Source organism: Sturnus vulgaris, chromosome 20 (genome assembly GCF_052056855.1).
Source record: "Sturnus vulgaris isolate bStuVul1 chromosome 20, bStuVul1.hap1, whole genome shotgun sequence".
Classification (NCBI taxonomy): domain Eukaryota; kingdom Metazoa; phylum Chordata; class Aves; order Passeriformes; family Sturnidae; genus Sturnus; species Sturnus vulgaris.
In genome coordinates, this window is record NC_142262.1 from 10,792,294 (window position 1) to 10,814,123 (window position 21,830).

The window sequence follows — 21,830 nt, forward strand, 5'->3', positions numbered from 1 at the left end:
TTTTTATAGAATAGTTGGGTTGGAAGGGACTGTAAACATCATGAAATTCCCATTCTTTGCAGGAGCAGGGACACCTTCCACTATCCCAGGTTGCTCCAAGCCCTGTCCAGGGATGGATGAAAGATACCACAGATAAAACCTAAAACCAAGGTGCACTATCAGAATTATCAAGCTTTGGTTTACAGTCAAGTCTTGCAGCTTTGTAGATCTCAACACTGCCCCAGAAATGTTCCATCTGTAGAAATTTCTCTTCCTGCAAAATTATACTTCAAAAATACAGATGGTGTTCAGCATAACATGGGACTGCAGGAGTATCACACAAACCCAGATAAAGCCTGTCCTGCCCAGCACTGAGAAATACACATTTTTCCCTCCTGAGGCTGAATTTTGGGAGATTAAAAAAAGCTTCCAGAGCCCAAACACTGTTATGCCACATGAAACTTCTTGTTTTTGCAGGTTTGTAGAGCAAGGATGCTGAGAGATCCCTGAATTCCTTTAAATTTGTCTGTGCACAGCACAGGGCTCCAGAGCTGCTCCAGTGGCTGCTCCTGCAGCAATCCCAGCTCTGAGTGCAGCCAGGTGAAATTCTCTCTGGGGGAGCACACACTGACCTGGCCACAGCAGCCTGCAGCTCCTCCTCCTTCTTGGCCAGCTGGATCTTCAGCTCCTCAATCTGGGCTTGCAGCTCAGCTATTTGGTCCTGCAGGTCTGTGGTTTCCCCATCCAGTTTTCTTTTAGCTTTTTCTAACTCTTGACGGGTCTTCTCCTCCTTTTTCAAGCGTTCTAAAGGAAGCAAAGAATTAAATTCCTATGGAATTGTTCCTCTTGTCACCCTCAGGGAGTTTGGGGTGGCAGGAAGGGTGGGAAGTTTAATTTATTCTGCCTCAATTCTTTCTCCAGTCTGCAGAAAAATGAAACAGCAAAAGAAAAGTGCATGACTTAGCCAGAAAGTCAGGGGAAAGTCTCTGACAACTGTCAATAGTATGAGATGAGGCAACAGAAACATCTTGGTAGACAATAAGGAGTGGGATCTAACAGAGCAGCTTGAGCTGCTAGGCCAGATAATCACAGATATCAGCACTCAAAAAAGAAGATAAATTGTGGACTGGAACAAATGCTGGCTTGCATGGCTTTGGAAGGGCTAGGCCAGACTCCAGAAAGTCTACTGGAAAGTGGTATAGCTTAAACTAAACTAGAATAAACCATTTTACAAGTGTCTGTGCTGGTTAATTCCATCCATCAATATTTGGAGAGCTCCCTCCCAGTAACTGATTTGTGTGGCTGGGATACTGCAGCCCAAAGGAATTCTTTGGGACCACAGCAGGGCCAGAGCAATCAAAGGCACTGAGCTGGCACATAGACAATGTGCCTGTGGCACAACCAAGGCAGATCCTGCCTGTGCTGCCCACAGCAGCAGGGCTGGACACATCTCAGCCCCAGAAGGTTTTGCTGAGCAGAGCCTTAGCCCAGTTCTAAAGGCACAGGCACAAATTTAGAATTCTAAGTGACAGTAGCAGTTATTTCCCTTGTTCAATACTTTACTCACTACTGCTCCTCAGTGCAGAGACTTCCCTCACACCCTTCCCAAACCTCCTTCTGGAGCAGGATCTTCCACATGGAAAGGGAGCCATGGTCAAGAATCACCTCAGAGCCACCCTGGGCTATTTGGGATTTTCCAGACAACCTAAAGTAACACTGCTTTTCTCCAAACAGTCTCACATTCCAAAAGAATTGTACTTTTTCCTCTGTTTTTACAAGGAGTTCCTGGTGAGTGACAGTTAGAGCAGTGTCACAAGACCCAATTTTGTAATTGAGAAAGTTCACAGCAAACTGCATTAATTTTTTCCCCCAAATATCAATGCCTAGCAGTGCCAAGACTCTAGCAGAGACCTTAATGGCTTTTTGAATCATCTCCAAGAGTAAATATCATTTTACTCTGCTTTCCTAGCCAAGAAATTGCATGTCTTAAATATAAGCTTTAATTTCCACTTCTAAGGTCATCAGTCTTGGAATGGTTCTGTAACCAAACCCATCTGTCAAGTTCCTAGTCCTGATTTAAGCACAGAGCTACTCCAGTATTATTTTCCAGTGAGTAAAACTTACTTAGACCCATCTTAAAGTCTCTGAATGAAACTGTTAAAGACAAGGTTCATCCATCACTACTACCCCTGTTAGTTCAATACCTTCCTACACAGATAAGGTAAAACTCTGATATTCTTCCAGAAGCACATCAGCCTTAAAATATGTAGCAAGACAGGCCACAACACACCAAGTGCAAGAACTATTCCCAAATTAGGGCACAGTAACAACTTTCTCTATTATTTTGCAACTTTGACTTGGCAGCTCATTGATGTTGCACAGTATCTATAGTAATTAAAAAAAAAAGAAAACGTAAAATCAAGAAAGGTTGCATGTGGGGCAGGTTTAACTTGTGACAACCCTGGCAAAACAATCAGAAACAAATGGAAAAAGGAATGGAACCATTTCAGATGAAATCATGGAATGGTGTGAGTTGGAAGAGACCTTAAAGCTCAGCTCCTTCCAAACCCCTGCCTTGGGCAGGACACCTTCCACCAGACCAGGCTGCTCAATTAAAATAAAGCATTATAAAATAAAATATATCTATAAATATAATGAAGAGAAGTATTAAGAAAAGCAAAACAATTGAGATTTGCTTATTGAAAAACAATCCTGGAAGCTAAAGAGTGCCTGCTGCCATTCCTGCAGGAATACACTGCTCTGGTGTTAGAGAAAAGTGGGAGAAACTTCCCAGGATGTTTTCCCTTGGTGCTAATGGACACAGGCAACAGCAGGAATTTCTGAGTGTCTAAAGGAAATGGATTCTCAAAAATGAAAAGCTGACAAGTTCAAGGAGACTAAGCAGCCAGATGCAGCAAATCTTGCAAGAGACACGAATTTCCTTCAGGAGGTGGCTGGAACAGCAGCTCTGAGTATCCAGCTCAGGTTACAGTGCACAGGCTGAGCAGACTCTGCAGCTCTGGCCCCAGGGATCCATCCCCTCCTGGCAGCAGCTCCAGCCTGTTCCCAGCCCACTCCAGGCACAACAAACCTTCCAAATCGGTGATCATCATTTCCTGCTTGTTCTTCAGTTTGGCCAAGTTTTTGGCTTTTTCTTCTTCTTCAGCCAGCTGAGAAGAGCATTCAGCAATCCGATCCTCCATCAGCTTCTTCTCCTGGGGAGGAGAAGGGGAGGAAAAAGAACTTAAACACAACTTCAGGAGTCCCCAGGCAATGCAAATAAAGGAATGTACAAAACCCACAGAGGGGTGTCATGGAGCACAATATTCTATTGCAGATTTTGTTTCTAGTACAGATTTTATTTCAAGTGATTGTCAATGTTAAGGATCAATTAGAATTGTTTGGAAACACGAACACTTATTTTCCAAGAGAGACCTGGAATTCAGCACACAGCAGGCCTGGCTTTAGGACAGCACTGGAAATCTGTTTGCAGAGAACAATGGCAGCTATAACTAATTTTTCCAGCTCTAAGATTTGGGAGAGTCATGAAACTGGGAAGAGTGCATGACAAACTCCCTGTGGAATGTCAGCCCAAACTCATCTGCAGGGTCTCAGCTTTGTCCTGGTCACACCCCACGAGTGTGCAAATGTCCCAGACCCTGGGCCAGCAGCTTTGGGAGCTGTCCCTTGGCATCTCCACCCTGCACACTGCCCTCACCTTCAGAAATTTGGAATTTTGGTCCTCCAAGAGTAGGATTTCCTCCTCCATCTTCTTGATCTTTGCTTCAGCTGTCACTTTTTCAAGCTGCAGTTTCTGCCGAGCTCCCTCCTCCTCATCCAGCTGTTCCTCCAGGTCCTGGGAAGAGACACAACTGCATCTGTGCATCTTCCAGGTTATCCATGTGGTCACATTTAGGTTTTTTTAACTCAGGGACAAAGATGTGCTATTTTGAAAAGCTAACACACACTAAACCCACATTTGCTGTGTTAGATTAATTTACAGGAATTAAGGGCCATGGGATGCACATCGGATTTTTGATGCTCTGAATTCCAGCTTTGGGTGAAATGTGCTGTCTAGGAAACACACACACACTGCCACAGTCTTAATCTTCCTAATTCCAACTATAAAATAAAAAAAAATCTGTTAATTAATTATAACCAAATCATTTATGTCAGAGCCTTCCCAGCACACGGCACCTGAATGGGGCACCTGGTGCCAGGATCTGGGAAGGGATTCCACAGGGAACAACTCTCCTTATTTCAGTATCACAGCTGAGACAGTTCAGCTATTGACACAAAGAGTTAAAAAGCAATAATGCACTGTGCTTCTGAGGGTTTAAATATTCATTTAAATATTATTAATAGACATTTATGAAAAGGCATAAAAAGCTGTGAGAAGTGGAGTTTATTTCCTCTTCAACTACTTTTAATATTTTGAAAGACAGGTAACTTCTCAGCTATTCCCTTTTTAAGGGCCACCATTATTTAAAAGCAAGCACCTAAATAATCTGATTTTCAAAAAAAACCTCAATCAAGTAACTTTGAGTAAATGACATTGTCTTAGTAAAGTCAGATGAGGAATATCCTTCCTGATGTTCCCTGGATTTCAGTGGAAAAGGAACATTTCTCTCACAAATGACACCATCCCATCAGTGTGTCTGTAAGGCCCTGCCTGCTTCCTGCCCTCTCAGAGCACTTTGCTGCTTTAATTCTCTCAGCACACACTGACAGGGCAGCCTGGATTGCCTTCCTGTCCTCAGCCTCACCTGCCTGACACAAAGCCCATCACACTGAACATGGAAAGGGAAAAAAAGGGAAAAGGAAAAGGATTAATCTTATTACACTCAGAAGCCAGATTTCTGTGTCCTGTAGAGATGCTGAAGGAGCTTCCCCATCCTACTTCTCCACCTCTAGTCACTGAGAACCATACCTGGATATGGCCCTGCATTTTCTTTTTCTCATTCTGCAATATTTGGTTTCTTTCCTCCTCCTCCTCAACCCTGGACTCCAAATCATGGAGAATTTCTTCCAACTCTTGCTTTTTGGCAGCCAAGCGAGCCCTCATCTCCTCAGCCTCTGCAAAGAGCTCTGTCTCAGCCTGGAGCTGCTCTGCAAGGATATTCTTCTCCTCCAGAACCTGCAAATACAAAAGGCAGTAAAGCTTTAAAAATGACACTTGGAAGTCGCTCATGAGAGATGACACCTGTGACAGCTACAAAGGTTCTTCAAGGCCACGTTCTGCTCCAATTCCTGCCTCCCATGTGCACATCCCAAACCAAAGCCTTTCAGAAGAGGCTTTAGCAGCAGTGCAGAGCACAGCAGCTCTGGCTCCAGCAGCATTTCCTGCACTGCTCCCTGCACAGTGGCAGAGCAATGCCATGGGCTGATCCTGGCACTTGGAGTCCCTGGAACTTCTGCCCAGCCCATCCCTGAGGATGTCACTTGTCACTGGACATGGAGCCACTGACTGGCACCCTTGGAGTGCCCCCATCCAGCCAGTTCCTTATCCCTGAGGGGTCCATCCACCATGTCTGTCCACTTTACACACCAGGATGCACATGGGACACTGCCAAATGCACAAGTGCAGGTAGATGACCCTGAAATTACTTTTCCTTTATTCCCCAAATTTCTGCCATTACAGAAAGCCACCAGATCTGTAGAGTTGTCCCAAGTGTTTGCCACAGCTTACCAGAATGACACTGCCACTGAATTTCTCCTGTAAACCAGGAAAGGCCACAAAACCAGGTTTGGTTTTGTTAATATATTTCTACATCCCTGGAGGAACAGCTCATGCAGTGAATGGGAATCAGCTCTCCTCTTCTGCTCCCCCACATGGGACAGAGCACAATTCATGTCTTGCATATCAAAAGCTGATCTTGGACACAAACCTGTTGATGTTTCCTTTCCATTTCTTCAAGTTCTGCCTCCACTTTTGTCTGTTTTTCTTTCACCTTCATCAGCTCCTCATCCTTGGCTTGAAGCTCTTCTTCCTGACGAGTGACCTGGAGAAGAGGCTTCACCTACAAAGGTTTGAAATGAAAATGTGAGACCCTGCACTCACCTATTTATAGATGAATGAAACAGAACAGAACAGAAGGAACCTTGGTGAAGACTCTCCACCACTGCCAGTGCCTCAGCTTCAAATATGCAGCACAATTCCTCTGCAGGATTTTCAGTGCACTCAGCTGCTGCTGCTTCTTTGCAAAGGCCCTGAAAACAGCAAAAAGTTTGTGTTAAATACAGCTGACCATCATTTCATTTTTAGGTTACTCAACCCTACAACACTTACAGACCATAAACAGGCTTATTTATGTTTCAGTAACTACTCTAAATTTATGAGTTCTTGCTCCTATAGAGTCAGAGCAAGAGCTGAATTCACCATTTCCAATAATTAAAAATATTGTTTGATCTTATTCTCAATGGGCTTTTTTCTTAAAAAGACAAAACCAGGATGGATTTGCTACTTCAATTTTTAAAAAGCAGGTTTCCAGAGTACTTCCAGGAACCTCCAGTGGGGCAGGAGGAGAGACAAAGGAATTTGCAGCCACTGTAAAGGGCTCAAAGGCAAGAGCAGGGAAAGGAGATATTGTTAAGCAATGAAGGTGCAAATTCTTCCCAGGCAAAAATCCACTTCATACGCAGGATACAATGACAGTTCCTCAGGTGACACACTCAGAAAATCTGTCCTGAAAGAGAAGTTTTAATGCACAGCTCCCTGTCAGAGAGGTCTGAGAGAGCCCCCAGAGCACACTCACTTCCTGGCCAGGTAGCCCCTGCACACTGCCTGGAAGAAGATGATGATGTCTGTGATCTTCAGATCCCGCTCCTCCTCCAGGTGTGCCAGGACCCCAGCTCGGAAGAAAATCTTGCTCTGTCCAATTCTGTACAAGTTGGGGTCCAGCTCCAAGGCTCTGATCTAAACAGACAGGCAAGGGTGTTGTTGTTACACCAAGAAAAGGACAAGTTTCAGGGGTTTTTCAATGTTTTGACAATATTGAGCTATAAACACTTACCATACGCTCACAGGCTTGCTTACCATCCATGAAACCTTTGGGAATTGCATTGGGAGTGAGGATCTCATACCTTGAAGGCAAATGAAAAAACACCTTTATATCCAGCAATAAGCAATGTGATTTATAGTATAAATTTATAGCATAAACTACAGTAACCAAGTGCACAGTTAGGGAATTTCTCCAGCAGCCAATTTTGGATTGTTTCCCTTTTCCTACTGTCTTTAGAATAAACTGCAGTAATTAAACACTTGAAAGTTCAAGGCCTCACAACCAGGTCTTGATTTTCTTTGAGCTGGGTTGGGGGAGGAGAGAGGAGTGAGGGATCTTTAATTATCTAACAAGGAACTTTAACTGCAAAGAACTCAAAATTCATTTAACAAGGAACTTGAACTGTAACGAACTCAAAATCCTGTTGCTGCAGTTACCTCTGCCTGAATTCCTGGAACACGATCCTGTTGGGGAATCCTTGCCGACAGATCCTTATTCCTTCCAGAACCCCATTGCACCGGAGCTGATCTAGAACCAGATGTGGGTCCAGTTTTCCAGCCTGGACAAAACAAAACGAGGAATATTTTAAGTGGCAAATTGTCCTTTCAGATTTTCAGGCCAAAAGGCAGCCGTGTGAATCAGGGAATTGTCAGAGGATTCTGCCCGGTGTGACAACCGTGACAATCAACCTGTGATGGGAGGAGGACGCAGGCAGGACGCAGGACTCAGAGCAGGTGAGGATAAAGAGAGGCAAGGACAAGGAGTGGCCTGAGCCCCTTACCCTCTTCTCGTGGTTGGGGATGATGCAGCGCACGAAGTTGGGGTTGGTGTTGCGGAGCGTGGCCATGAGCTTGGTGAGAGACTCCTTGTAGAGCTGCCCCACGGTGCGGAACATCCCCTTCTTGGTCTTGTAGGCCGAGCCAAAGGCTGTCTCGGTGATGCCCGTCACCTGGTCCAGCCCCACGATGCGATCCACTGGTGGTGACAAGAGGGAAGGGCTGAGTGGCCCCCGGGGCTGGCAGGGGGTGGCACAGGAGTGGCAGCAGAAGCTTTGGGGACGATGCCGCGAGTGCCAGCGGGGCGAGGCAGCCGCAGCAGGGACGGGGACGCTGTGCACAAGCTGGGGACCAAAAGCCACAAACCCATCCAGCACTGGAGTGTAGCTTCAGGGGGTACAGGCTGAAATATCCAGCTCTTTGCTTGCAGTTCTACATGACCAGGAAAGCTGTTTGCTGTATTTAAATCAACTTTATAGAGATGGAAATCCCAGCTTGAGGCAGCTTTCTATCTGAGCTTTTACAGGGCACAGCATTTCTGGGTTGAGCATTTGGAATTACACATCTATGCACGAAAAGTCACTTATGACAATGAGATAGATTAAACCTGAGCTTAATTCTAGGAATTTAATAGGAATTTAAGTGTTATTTCAGCGACAAGAGGGGAAAAGTATTTGCCAGACTTGTGCTTGTGCTGTTTGGAAGTTCTTCCCATTTTTAAATAAACCTGCAAAGACCTCCCTACCCAAAAGACCAGGAAAACTCCACACCAAAGCACTTCCAAGCTGCCAGAAAGCATCACAATAGAGATTTTTCTTTGATTTTTGGGAACATTTGGGTAAGGATCTCAAAGGTTTGTTTTTCAGAAGCACAGTTAGAAATGTGACTGCCATCATTAAAACCTTGAAGGTGATTCCATGTGTATGTCAAGAATGATGTAAACAGTTCACTAAAAGATACACAGATGGCTTAACACCTCAATAATTACAGCTGGTGCTTCTTAGGACTGAGCAAATCCCAACATTTGTGGCTTCTGCATGAAATCCAAGCTGGGCAGCCAGAAACAAGCAACTATTTGTAGGCTACAGCTTCGATTTTGTCACGTTAACTTCAAATTCATTTAAACCAAAGCAGAGAGAATTATGATTTGCTACCAGAATTATCTAACAAATAAGGGACACTATTTAACTTCTTCCTAATATTCCACTGGACAAAGGTCTACTAAAAAAAATAATAATAAAGGAAAATTAAAAACAGAGAAACACAGGGCAGCAAATTTGAATAATCAGTGTAAGCCTTGTGTGTAGAGCAGAGCCCAGATCCTCCACAGTGTTTTGAACATAAGAATTAATCTTAGTAAAGTTGGAGAAATAAGTAGGTGGTAAAGTGTTTATAAGGTCATATCCCAAATAGTTGTTTTGAAACAGAATTCTGCCCCAATTCAGACATGAGATAGAGATGACAGGGAGTCAGTTTTACAGAGGAGGAAATGCTTGTCAATATTAGAAACCTGCACCCACCAGGCCCCCACTAAGGACTGCAACCACTCAGCTTTTTTTCACCCTGTACTTTCTACTTTTCTTCTATTTGGCAAACAGGTCTGATCTTGCACAGCTCTGCTTTGCTCCCCTCTCTGCTCCAGCTCTAGGAGGGTGATTTATATTTCCAACAGGATTATTGGAGTTAAATGTAAGCTCTACCTATAGGTTTAAAGCATGAACTGCAAGACTGGACCATCACCCCTGAACAAAGCTCTCCAGGAATTCCTTTAGGCACATCCCTGGTTTCCTCAGGGATGGGACGTGTCAGGAGTAGTGAAAGATAAACCCAAAATCTGAAGGCACAACCTTCACATCCATGTTTCTAAACTTAGGGAGAAGAATGCAAGAAGGATGAGGAAGTTGAATTAAATAACTAAAGTGGCTTCGAAGACATTCCAAGTGCATTTCTTGATTTCTCAATACCCAAAAAACATCTGCAGCTTCTACAAATATTAAAATTAAGAGGTTTATAAATTAAAAAAACAATTCCAACAAGGCTGGAAGAAATTTATTTTACTTTCTACCCTCACTAAAACTGCAGCACTATGCTGACACTTCAAAACATTCTCAAGCTCTCCTCCCAAAAGGACACAGCCACGTCCTAAAACATCCCAGAGTTTTGTCAATGTTGGACTGCAGAAAGAAGCTTGATAGTGTTACAAAGCTTTTGCATTCTCTCAAATGCTTGGTGCTACAAGAATTGTCACTTAGAGGCAATTCTACATCTCCTCATGGAACCAGGAAGCAACAAACCTTTTCATCTGCAATGCATAACTGGAGATGCTTTGTGTGTGTGCAGCAGCAGCTGGACAGGAATGCACTGGGGGCCCACGGGGGCTGGGGGGGTTTTACCTAAATTCAGCATGAAATGAGAAGTTCATGCAAGCCTACGAGCAAAAATGGTTCTCCTGGAGGTACAACAGCCCTGCCTTTAGGAGGCCTAGTGTTTATATCCATTCACCTGGTGGCTCATGAAGACCAGAAATATTGTCATAGAAACAGGCTCTCTGAATATTCTGAATCTCTAAGGCAGAGAAACAGCAGAAACAGAAAGACAGAAGAGCAGATACACAAGACACTTGAGTTAGTAAAAACAACAGGTTCATCAGTTGCAAACACACTTCACTGTGCTACAAAAACAGTTAGGCCACAACATATTCCATGCACATTTCAATGGTCTGTGGGAACAGGGGTTGAGGATTTGGACCAAAACACAATTAATTGCTCTGTGTGTGTCCTGCAAGGGAAAGGAGCAGATCCCCAACCAAAAAGCTCTTCATAGATTCATTAAAGCTGCTCTCTGTGGCTGCCCAAAAAGGGAAACTCAGCATTAACCTCCTGCAGCACCTAAATCACAAGCTTCATTTCCTCCTCAAGTAACAAACTACAGGGTTTATATCCTGTGACATGTAAATATACTCTCATCAGTAGACTGTGATGTTAAAAAGCAAAGTAGAAAATCACTGCTAAGTATTTATGTGGCTATTTCTGCTTTTTGGAGTCATTTTGTAGAAGTACTGATAAATTCTTTCAGGTGATGGGCAGGTAACCTGGCTGAGCAGCAGTGTACAGTTAAAACAGGATTTGATTTTAATGTGCAATATCTCAGCACTGCTAATACTGTTAATGCAATTCATTTTAGGAGATGTGGATTTCCAGAGTACCACCCACCACAGCACAGGAAATAACTGTGCTGATGCTCACAAGAGACAATGTTTACAAATTTACCAACAGCAAGAACCACTACAGCTGCTCACACTCAGGACTCCACTGCAGCAAGTCCCAAACAAGAGTTTTGGACAAGATTCCACAAGGAATTGGACACAGAGAAACCAGTAATAAGTGAATATCAGTTCCAGTAATGAACATGAGAAGCAGCTACTCAGAAATGGAACATGTGCAAGGGACTAGAGGTGCAACTCAGCTTCCTTGGTGTACTTTGGGCACTAAATAAGAGAGAAAATGCTGTAGATATTTACAATGGAGAAGTGGAGGGTGAGGAAGGAACAGGCATAAAGAAAACACCAAACAAGTCATCCAGCAAGGTGAAAGCACCAACAATCCGTGCTCAGAGCTCTCTTACCATCCTTCCAAAGCTCAGCCACGAATTTGTCTGAGGACTGGTGCAGGAGTGTGGCCACGTTGTCGTTCAGGGGGTCCATGTTCTTCATCAGCCACTCATCTGCCTTGTAGTCCACCTGCAGAGCAGCCACAGGCACAGGCTCAGAGGAAAAGCAGCTCTGGGTTTCTATTCAGCAGCATCAAACACCAGTGGTGCTCTCCTCTCACTGGCAATGCTCAGAATCACAAAGACTGGACAAGACCTCCAAGCTCAGAGTCCAACCCTGGGTGTTCACATTTGCTTGCTGAGCCTCCTTAGAACAGCTCAAAGTACCACAAGTCTGTTATGCTTTTGAAAAAATAATTTAATTTCTTTAAAATTCAGCAATCTGACTTCTTTCTTACTGACAGCTGGGTGTTTATTTGCTGCCCAGTTTATTGTCAAAGTAAGGTTTCACTGTGAAGATGTAAAACCAGCTCTAGGATAGATTACCAATTACTTTATCTTAATTATTGGAGAGTCAATTAAGGATGTGTTGCAGCATGATTTTTAAGAATTTCTCTACAGTATTTACATTTAAACACTTGCTTCTATACAGAAAACAAAGTTCTTATCTTCAGAGAGCCAAACCTGTGGTTTCCAAATAAACCCCAGCTCAGTAGATAAAAAAATCATTGATACCAACCTGGGTTTCATCCCAATCCAGGGAGCCCTAAAATTCCCTAAGTCCAACAAAATCTCTGTGGACTGAGTTCCGCTTCAACCAAGGTAAAAGTTGTCTATTTTTTCATCCAGGCTTGGGAAGGAAAGCAGAGTACTTTCCCCAACCAACCTTTCCAAACAAGAATTTAATGTTGTGCCCTTACCTTCCCTGCATAGTGAATAATGCAGAAGTCTGCTTTGTCCTTCAGTTGTCTTGGCTTTTGGAACTTGGAATGAGTTCCTTGCTCTTGGACCAATTTTTCCACAAATGTCTTGTCAGTAGCTTTAGGGAACCAGCATTCTTCATCCAGCAGTGCCAACACACCAGGAGGATTTGCCTGAAATGCAGTTTGATAATGTGTTCATGTTTTATACATATATATTTTTTTTTTAAAGTTTAATATTTCCAATACAGCACTGAACATCACAGTAAGGGTAGTCCAAAATGATTCAAGCCTAATTTCAGTTAAAACAAGCTGTGGGGGAGTCCAGGTCAAGAAGGATGTTCTGCCTGGTTCAAACAAACTCATTCCAGTTTATGGAGACACCACTGAGCTGGTCCAGGACTGACCAGAGCCTTGCTTTGTAAGGGTTTATATTTCAAAAGTGCTGAGGGAATGCAAAGTTCACACATTTGGTGAGAGATGTTTTGATGTACTGGGCATCACACTTACAGAACAACTCTGAGGGTACTGAGGTTTGCTTTTAAATTAATAAATAACTTGAGATATTTTATGATATTCACCTGAGGGCAGCCACACCTGCCCCCTGAGGCTTTTTGGAGGAGATTTTACCTTCTAAGGGGCAGAACTTTCTAAGCTCCACACACAAAGTGCAGACCTTTGATAACTGAAAGAAGATTTCCCTTTTCCCAAGGGAAAACAGGAATGCAGCTTTTCTGCTGGTCAGGATGCACAGCAGCACTGGGAGCTCACCTGCACCCCAGGACCACAGAGGAAGGCAGGGAGCAGTAACTGCAAAGGCCCAGGTTTCATTTAAATGGTCACAGGTGCTGAGATGGAAAGAACAAACTTTCAGGAGTCTCTGTTCTCCCCATCTGCTCCTCCTGCTCTTTAACGGCTTCTTCAGCTTCCATAAATTGAGCAGCCAGAGGAGGATGTTAAAAACCACAGTGACTAAAACCACTTTTTCAATTTGCAAAGCAATCTTCTGAGGGAAAACTCTACTCTACATCAAGTTTCAGGAATTTTGCTCCTGATTTCCAATGAAGGAAGTCTGCCACAAGTCTTGGAAAAACTTTCTACCTGAATCCCAAAGCTCCTACACCACAATGGCACAGTTTAATGACACTGACAGGATTAATGACTTCATTAGTACCAGGGAAAAAGGTATAAAAATAGCAGCTCATATCTTGAGCTCAGTGTTTTACACTGACATAAGGGAAAAATCCCCTCTGGATAAATCCTTTTATTAACAACACACAGTATTTTAGATTGGAACTTCAGCATTCCAGTTAATTCCCTTTTAATGACAGCTCCACAAGAAATGTCTCATTTGCAGGCAGCAAAAGACACAGTCAGCACTCCAAGCTCTCCTCCTCAGAGCATTATTCATGTGCAAACTTACAGGCCTTTCAATTAAGTCAATGCAAGGCTGCAGATCCAGGCCAAAATCAATGAAGTTCCACTCGATCCCCTCCCGCTGATATTCCTCTTGCTCCAGGATAAACATGGTGTGGTTGAATAATTGCTGCAGCTTCTCATTGGTGTAGTTAATGCAGAGCTGCTCGAAGGAGTTCAGCTACAAGAATAACATCAGTGTTCAAGAATGAGTCAGTGACAAGATATCACAGATCTGGGAGTCAAAAATTTGACTTTATAAGGAAATTCTCCAAAACTTTGCAAAGTTCGAATGCAATATAAAGAAAACTGGAAAGCGAGTCTACAAATCTTCATTACACAAATAATAGTAGGTACAACTACCACACATAAAAGAAGGATTAAAGATTAAATTATGACTTTTGGCACTGTAATTTTGGGCTGTCAAAGCCTTTGTACACCCCAAGCAAACCCCTTGTGTAACCTCAGAGCACGCTGCTTTCAGTGCCTCTGCAGTGTGTCCTGATCCCACAGACACAGGGAAAAGCTGAGCAGGGATATTTCCAAGTACCTCGAAGATCTCAAAGCCAGCAATATCCAGGATTCCAATGAAAGAGGCTCCCTGACGTTTGGTCCTGTCCAAGGCTTTGTTGATGCGGTGAACGAGCCAGCGGAAGAGGCGCTCGTAGGTGGCCTTTGCCAGAGCTTCCACTGCAAAGTCCGCCTGCAAATCCAAACAGGAACGTTTATTTACCCTGGAAAAGCCATCAAAAGGACACAGACATGGATGGTAACACAAATAACTCAGTAGAAGAAGAAGTTGGATGGAGTTAATACCAGTGGAGGAATGAAAACAAGCAGTAGGAACAGTCTGGAGTTTGAGCAACGTTAAGAAAAATTTCTTTCTAAACTGTTTCATCAAAACAAAAGGTCTCCAAGTATTTGATAATGTCACAACATGAAAGGATGAAACCAGGAGAAAGTCAAGGAAAGGGAAAGGTTTCTTCTATTCTACAAATGATTTTTACCATATAAGAACATTTCATAAAGACAGTAAAGCTTAAACAGAGCAGCAAACACTCAGAGCCAATTTCCTTCGTTAGGAGCTGACGAGGATGAGGATGGGGATGAGGATGGGGAAGCTTCACTCGGACTTTAAAGCACCTTTTACAGCTCACCTGTTCTTTGGTCTGGGCTTTCTGCACGTAGTCCCTGCCCACTTTGATGCGGGGGGTGAGGATGGCGCGGGTGAACTCCATGACGTTCATTCCCAGCAGGTGGCAGAGCTTCTGTGCGACTGCAGGGACAAAGGGGCAAAGGGACAAAGGGACACTGAGCCCCTGCCCGGACCGGGGAGCAGCTCCTCACTGGAGCTGCCATCTCAGGAGCCAGTGCCCAGCCTCAGGGCTCTGTCCCCAGGGCTGGCAGATCTCTCCAGAGGGACACAGCTCGATGTCCTTGGGGAGCAGGGAAACGCTGGATTTCAGGAGGGGGCAGCTCATTCATGCTCAAGTGCTCATTGAGGTACTTTAAAAGGGTTAAAGGTTACTTTTTAAAAAGTTACTTTTTACTTTTCTTATCCCCAGGGGAAGAGAACAGTATGGGGACATCACACATCAAATCCATCATCCTAAAGGTGGTTAAAAACTGGTTCAATTCTGTGCCAGCACAAACCAGGGATGTCACATTGCCCAGGGAGCTGAGGAACCCCTGGCACCCCTGGCAGTGCCCAAGGCCAGGCTGAACAAGGCTTGGAGCACTGTGACAGTGGAAGGTGTCCCTGCCACGGCAAGGGGTTGGAATGGGACAATCTTTAAGGTCCCTCCCAACCCAAACCAGTCTGGGATTGCAAGTATTTGACACAGAATAACACCACAGGCATCAGCAGAACATTCCTGATGTCATTTCATTATTTAAATACTGCATTACCCACAGCAGCCCTACAGACTCCTGTTGCATCAATCCCTGTCCCTAAACACGTGGCCCAGGAGGTTGGGTGGTTGTGATTCCACACTTCTAAAAATGACAGTGACACTGAAGGTATTTTTAGGTCCAGGGAAGTGTTGCCCTTTAGCAGGAAGCTCTCCACACCACCCAGTAAGTACTTGGCTCCTTATCTTTATCATCTGATAGCTTCTTTTACTGTCAAAATGAAAATAAAAAGCTGTTTTTTCAAATCAGCATTGCAAAACAGATTTTCATACTAAATATATGAGAGTTTCTGCTGCATTATTTTTTCTTTAGTATTAGAAAAGCTATTATTGCTCTTTAATGTTGAGATTCTCTGCCTGGCCATATGTTCACTGGAAGGGTTCATGACCTGACACACAACCAGTGAAATCAGGGGAGTGTCACAAACTCCTTCCCTTGAGCTACAAACAGGAGCAATTCTGGGCTCTGAGTATAAAAATATGCACCAGCACATCAGATAAAACTCACAACCTCAGGAGCCAAGTGGAAAGTGCTATCAGGATCTCTAAAACAAATAAAACAAGAACTTGAAAATATGAAGTAGCCACGAGCTTGGTGCAGTGACACACTGGAACTGTAAAGGATATTCCAGTGTAAGGAAGGAGGGTCCCCCCTCTCCCAGAGAACCCCCAATGCCACCCTCAGCTCCTTGCATAAACCAGGTACAGGGAATTCATTGTCCAGTCAGTCACAGACTGCAGTTCAGTGAGAATAACACCAATAAAGCCCAGCAGGTGTAATCCTAAGCACCACATCTGCTGAGACATTGCAGGAGGCTGCAGCCAGCACTTCTGAGCTTCCTCTCAACAAAATGATCCCAATTCCAAACTGTCCAAACTATCACATCCAAGGGCAGGACTGGGTCACACTATCTCAGCTGGCTTCATCTTGCACTTTAAAAAAAGCATCATTCATCTGAAGATCACAGGATGGTCTGTGGTGGAAGGGACCTTCAATATGACCAGTTCCAGCCCCTGCCACAGGCAGGGACACCCCCCTGTTTGTCTGTGAGGAGAAAGGGCCATTCCAAAGGTGTGACTGGAGAAAGGCCTGACTGCCCTGACTCATGTTTTGTTACTGCTGGGGTTTGGACAGAAAACTCTGAATGAATTATAAAGCCAAGATACTGAGGAGCTCCTATCAGAGATGAACATGAACTTTATGAGATTGCTTTGAACTTCTGCCCTCTCAGGAAAGGTTCCCTCCCAATCTGGTGAGCATGAAATGATTCTCCAAGTACAGATCTCCATCCTCCTAACCCACAAAGGCTCTGTGGCTTCTCTGATATCTGCACTTGAACCCCGGATTTGTTTATCTACATTTACCATCTATAGGGGAGAATTTGCTTCCCATGTTCTTTGAATTGGTTCCCATCTGCACTGCCCACACAAACTCCTTCCCATCCACAGAGACAATACCTGACCTGTATCACACCCAGGCTCTAAACAAGAAGAGTCCCAATCAGGACACAATGATTTCTCCAGAGGATGCAGGGAAATCCCTCACAATGAGATGTGACAAGAAAAGAGAGGTCAGTTACACTCAATTCTTCAGAAAGATGCAATCACACAGACCACATCACTAAATTTTTATATACAAGAGGACAAAAATATGCTTTAGCTGAGCTTTTCATCCTTTTGGCTTTAGAAGCCAGAATTTTGTATCCAGTACTGTAAATACCCAAGAGTATCAATATATTTATAACCAGTGTTGTAATTCAGAATTGATATCTAAAAAACAATGGTAATGCAAATAAGTCAAGATAGTCAAAAAGCATCTCTGTCTTTCCACATGGACAATCATCAGGTGAGCTCTCTAAACCAGCAGGAAAAGCCCAAAAGCATTAACCCCTCAGCCACCTTTTCTCCTCACTGCAACACAATAAATGCCAAAAGCCAGGTCAGTAACTACTGAGCTTTAACCCCCAGCTGGGCAGCAGCCAGTGCCCTCAGAAAAGACAATTTTGGGCACTGCAAGTGACCCACGAGCTCAGCAATTTGGGACAGTTACAGAATGAGACCCAGACAAGAACCTGAGCTGTCCATGAGCAGCAGCTCCTGGGAATGGTGGTTCCCACTGATGTCACTTCTCCAAACTGTCTTTCCATGAAAACATTTCAAAGGCTGGCACTAGATCCTTAAATAAAACCTCAAATGTGCTTCAGCAGCTTTTTTCTTTTTGGGTGGGGGAAGAAATAGATCCTTCAAAATGCTGATTGCATTGCAGGCACTGATAAATTCAGTGTCAGCCACACTGGCAGGACACTCCAAAAATCAGCCTGTTCTAAATGCAGCATTCCTGTCTTCAGCCACTGCACCATGGAAGTTGTGCTTGGCTCCAGGGCTCTTATCATTGGCAACAAAACTGCTCTCAGCAACCAAAGAAAACAAACTGATTTAAGCATGAACTTCTTCCTAGGGCTTAAGTCTTTGGAGAGAGCAATAAACAAGATTACAACCAAAATACTTGTTCAAAGCTTAGCAGCAATGCAAACAGCATAAATTGCCCTGATGGACATTTGCATTTGTCTGCAGGAGGAGATGGAATGGGAGAGGTTCAGGAATTGCCTGTTGGTACCATCAGCCCAGGCCTGGCCTCATTTTGGCCCAGAGCACTCCCAGGGATGCTCAGCCCTGCTCTGTCAGACAGGTCAAGGGACACCCTCCAGACGTGGGCAGCTCACCAGTGTTCTCTGGCATGGAGGCCTGGTCTGTGTTCCTCTCCTTCTTAAAGGAAATGTTTCCAAACTGCAGCACTGAGGACACCACTTTCAGCATTGCTGTGAGAACAAGAGATACACGTGCATCAGTTTCATGGCAGAGGGTTCAGCTGAACAAATTTTCCTTCTGTTTCTTGTGTCACTTTCCTTCCAGATTCCAAGGAGAAGTTCAGGGAGGAAATACAATTTTTGGGCAAATGGCTTGAATTCAACTCCAGCTGGAGTTAAGCAAACATTTTCTTCAGGCTGTCAAAGACACTGAAGCAACATTAAATTTGGTGACATTAAATTAGCAGAGTGTGTGTGTGTGTGTGTGTGTGTGTGTAACAGAGAAAAGGACACTCTGAAAATTCCAGAGCCTCCATAACTTACACAAGATCTCATCATGTGAAAAGCCCATGATATGCATGGCTTCCATTGTCTCCTGGAAGTTATCCTTGTCTTGTTGCCCAGGGATGGGGATGTAGCCATTAGATAAAAATCTGTAATTGTTAAATCCTTCAAGCAGCAGGTCAGCTGTGTTGGGGGCAAGAGGAAGAGACAGAAAAATCAGAAATGCTGTTCACACCCACCCAAGCTCTGTTCTCACTCAATTCCCCAGCTCTGCTTTAGGAAATCAGTTCCTCAGATATGGCTACAAGCCAGGACAGCAGCTTCTGAAACCCTAAAAATACAAGTGCACCTCCCAAGCTGAAGCCAGACTCAGACTCTCTCTCTGCAGCAACCTCCATGAGCTCTTGAATGCATTAAACCAGCCCACAGAACATTACCCAGATCTAGCATCATCTCAAATCCTCATCTGGAATATCCTAAAAGGAAAATCTCTACTGAAAGGTAACAGACCCAGGCAGAAATGGAGTTGGGAATTGATGATCACATCAAAGATGCTGAGCACCAGCTTATCTCATACAGGAGGAGTGGATCAGTTCTCTGAAGTCTGTATCTTTATTACCTTCACTTATCACAACCTACCAGAAATTCCCAAGGAGGGGAAAAAAGCCCAAACAGAGTTGAGATAACCACCCCAGAACTGCAATGGCTTGAAGAAAGCCCCAGGGTTTCATTAAGTTTGGGTTAAATTTCTCTGTAGGCTGGAGGAGATGGGGCTGCCTCTGCTGGCCAGGGCTGGCTGTTTTTAATTGGGAACTTTGCAGCTCCAATCCAGGATTCTCAGCCAGAGCCTGCCCAAACTGGGCTGTGGAATGGAGGGGACATTGGCTTCAAATGCCAGAGAGGCTCCCCAGCACCTCTGATAAAACACAGCAGTTATCTCAGAGCAAAGCTACCTGGCCTCTCCTTCTTTTACAACTCACCATTACAACCACAGAATAATTCAAACCCTGTCCCAATGAAACAACACACACAGCAGCCAAGAGCTTTCAAAGGGCTTTTCCCAGCTTACACTTGAGGTGCTCCCCTGCCCCAGCCAGGAGCTGATAGAAGATGTGGAACGTCCGCTCGTCCTTGGCCTGACGGACAGCCCGAGACTTCTCCAGCAAGTCTGGGAACACTGCAGTCAAGGTCACCTACACAGCAAACAAGAGCTCCAAAGCAGGCTATGGGATCAGCCTGACACCAAAGAGAATTTCAGGAGTGATGCCCAGGCCAGCTGTGGCAGTGTCCAAGGCCAGGCTGGACAGGATTTGGAGCAGCTGGGGCTGTGGAAGGTGTCCCTGCCATGGCAGGATGGGCTTTAAAGTCCCTTCCAACCCAACCCTTCTGGGATTCTGGGACTGGACTAGGTCCAACATGAACTTTTAGTGACCAAGAAAGAGATTTCCAGCTGGTAGAAACCCACTTTTCATCTCAGCAAGCTCTTGACATTTCAACATTGCCATCCCTTGGCTGTTTCTCCCTGCATTTCCTGCATTCCCTGCTCCCTGCAGCCAGCCCTGTCTGCTGCAGTTTGGGTGAGGAGGAGCTCCCATCCTTCTCCATCACTTCTATTGAGGTCATAGCTGAACTCTTAATCCCAAAAACGCAGCAGCTGCTGAATTCAGAAGTCCTTTATCATCCAAGGTGCATTTATCATTCCTTCCAAGCATTGCATTTTTCCATAACAATCCACACTGCCTTTAAACAGCTCCCAAATTCAATTTCTGCACCAGGTAGTGCCTGATTAGCTGCCATGAGCTGTAATGTTATTAAACTTTTTTATTTCTTGGTATTCCATGTTGTAAAACAAATGTAGGACAGGGATTTGAAATGACAGTGGCAGGGATGAGTTCTGGTGAAGAAGAAATTCCCCAAAAGTTAAATCCTGTTTTCACAAAGCTCTGGGCAAAACAATTCACCTGGACTTTCCTAAAAGCTGCCTTCATTCCTGTGCTGTGGTGAATGAAAAAAACACTTATCATTGCAGCATATTTTGAATAACTATAGATCTTTCCCAGCCTTATTGGAAAATCACATTTTCTGACAATTCCAAACATTAAATGCACTTTAGATCAAGCAGTTTCAAAACATAGCAACCAAATGGAAACTTAACTACAGAATTGTTTATGATCAATGTTCACTTAATGTTCTTTACCAAGACTTCCAACTTCATCACTTTATGACCACTCCACTGCTATTCTCCCAGAAAATTCAAAATTACACAATACATTTTTAGCACATAAAAAACAACTTCGGGGAAGGGCTTTCAGTGCCAGTATTTTTACTTGGTTTTACACTCATAAATAAAAGTTAATCTTAGAGCTCAAACTGAATTCGCTTTGGTATTAATTATAATTAATAAAGTATAATAGAAGGTCTGCTGTTATTGAACCTTCCTGGGTACCCAGAGGAGCTGAGGGGGCCCAGCTCAGTCCCTGGGGCAGGAGCATCCCCCTCCCTCCAGGCAGGGGCTGCTCCCAGCTCAGCTCCTCCTTAGGAAGGCGTTGGGGCATTTTCAGAAATGCTCCCAGAACAAGCACATTTTACAAGGTTTCCCTTTTAAACACACCCTGGGTTTAAAGCCAGCCTGAAAACCCTGCAGGTTTCAGAGTGTGGAATTTGGGAGTTTAGGATTTCCAAGCTCGAGGAAGCTGCTGAATCTGTGATATTTGATCAGTTATTTTGAAACAAAGGAAGAGATGGATGCTGTCAAAGGAATGTCCAAGTGTGGCAACCTTTCACTGCATTCCAATGAATTCTAGGGTTAAAAGCAAAACAAAGCAGGGAAGCTGCATTTTGCAAGGATGTGGCAGGAAAAAGGATACAGGTCTCAATGTTGGCCCCAACAATGTAACCAGTGACATCGAAGTTAATCCTGATGAATTTGCCCTGCAAAGAAAAGATTTTTTCATTTTTTTTTTTAAAGTAAGACAATGCTGTCTATACCAAACATAATCCAAATGAATTCATGCATCAAGGATTTCCCAAGTTCAAGGGAAACCTTTCCCCTTCTATGGGCTCAGCCACCATTCCAATGGAGCACGCTGCACACAAACACACTGAGGAACTCTCAGTGCACATTTATTTGGAATCCAGATTTATTTCCCTCACTTTTCCCTGAGCAAACACCCTGGCTGAGGTGGGA

General features: G+C 44.1%; 1 protein-coding gene across 4 annotated transcripts in view; it reads right to left on the bottom strand.

Annotated features, from left to right (window-relative positions):
- Positions 1-21,830, bottom strand: part of MYH10 (myosin heavy chain 10) — an 85,852-nt gene that overhangs the window by 14,152 nt on the left and 49,870 nt on the right. For 2 of the 4 annotated variants that reach the window (XM_088176462.1, XM_088176461.1), the window contains 20 exons: positions 21,511-21,574; positions 19,713-19,811; positions 18,683-18,826; positions 18,275-18,370; positions 14,799-14,917; positions 14,192-14,344; positions 13,649-13,822; positions 12,226-12,399; positions 11,381-11,495; positions 10,259-10,321; positions 7,762-7,955; positions 7,418-7,539; positions 6,993-7,062; positions 6,735-6,895; positions 6,081-6,189; positions 5,868-5,999; positions 4,910-5,116; positions 3,698-3,835; positions 3,071-3,194; positions 612-783 (listed from right to left, as the gene is read on the bottom strand). In XM_088176462.1, coding sequence (XP_088032588.1) covers positions 612-783; positions 3,071-3,194; positions 3,698-3,835; positions 4,910-5,116; positions 5,868-5,999; positions 6,081-6,189; positions 6,735-6,895; positions 6,993-7,062; positions 7,418-7,539; positions 7,762-7,955; positions 10,259-10,321; positions 11,381-11,495; positions 12,226-12,399; positions 13,649-13,822; positions 14,192-14,344; positions 14,799-14,917; positions 18,275-18,370; positions 18,683-18,826; positions 19,713-19,811; positions 21,511-21,574 — 2,630 coding nt within the window. The remainder of the gene's footprint in view (positions 1-611; positions 784-3,070; positions 3,195-3,697; positions 3,836-4,909; positions 5,117-5,867; positions 6,000-6,080; positions 6,190-6,734; positions 6,896-6,992; positions 7,063-7,417; positions 7,540-7,761; positions 7,956-10,258; positions 10,322-11,380; positions 11,496-12,225; positions 12,400-13,648; positions 13,823-14,191; positions 14,345-14,798; positions 14,918-18,274; positions 18,371-18,682; positions 18,827-19,712; positions 19,812-21,510; positions 21,575-21,830) is intronic. The other 2 variants (XM_088176465.1, XM_088176464.1) reach the window with 1 other exon arrangement.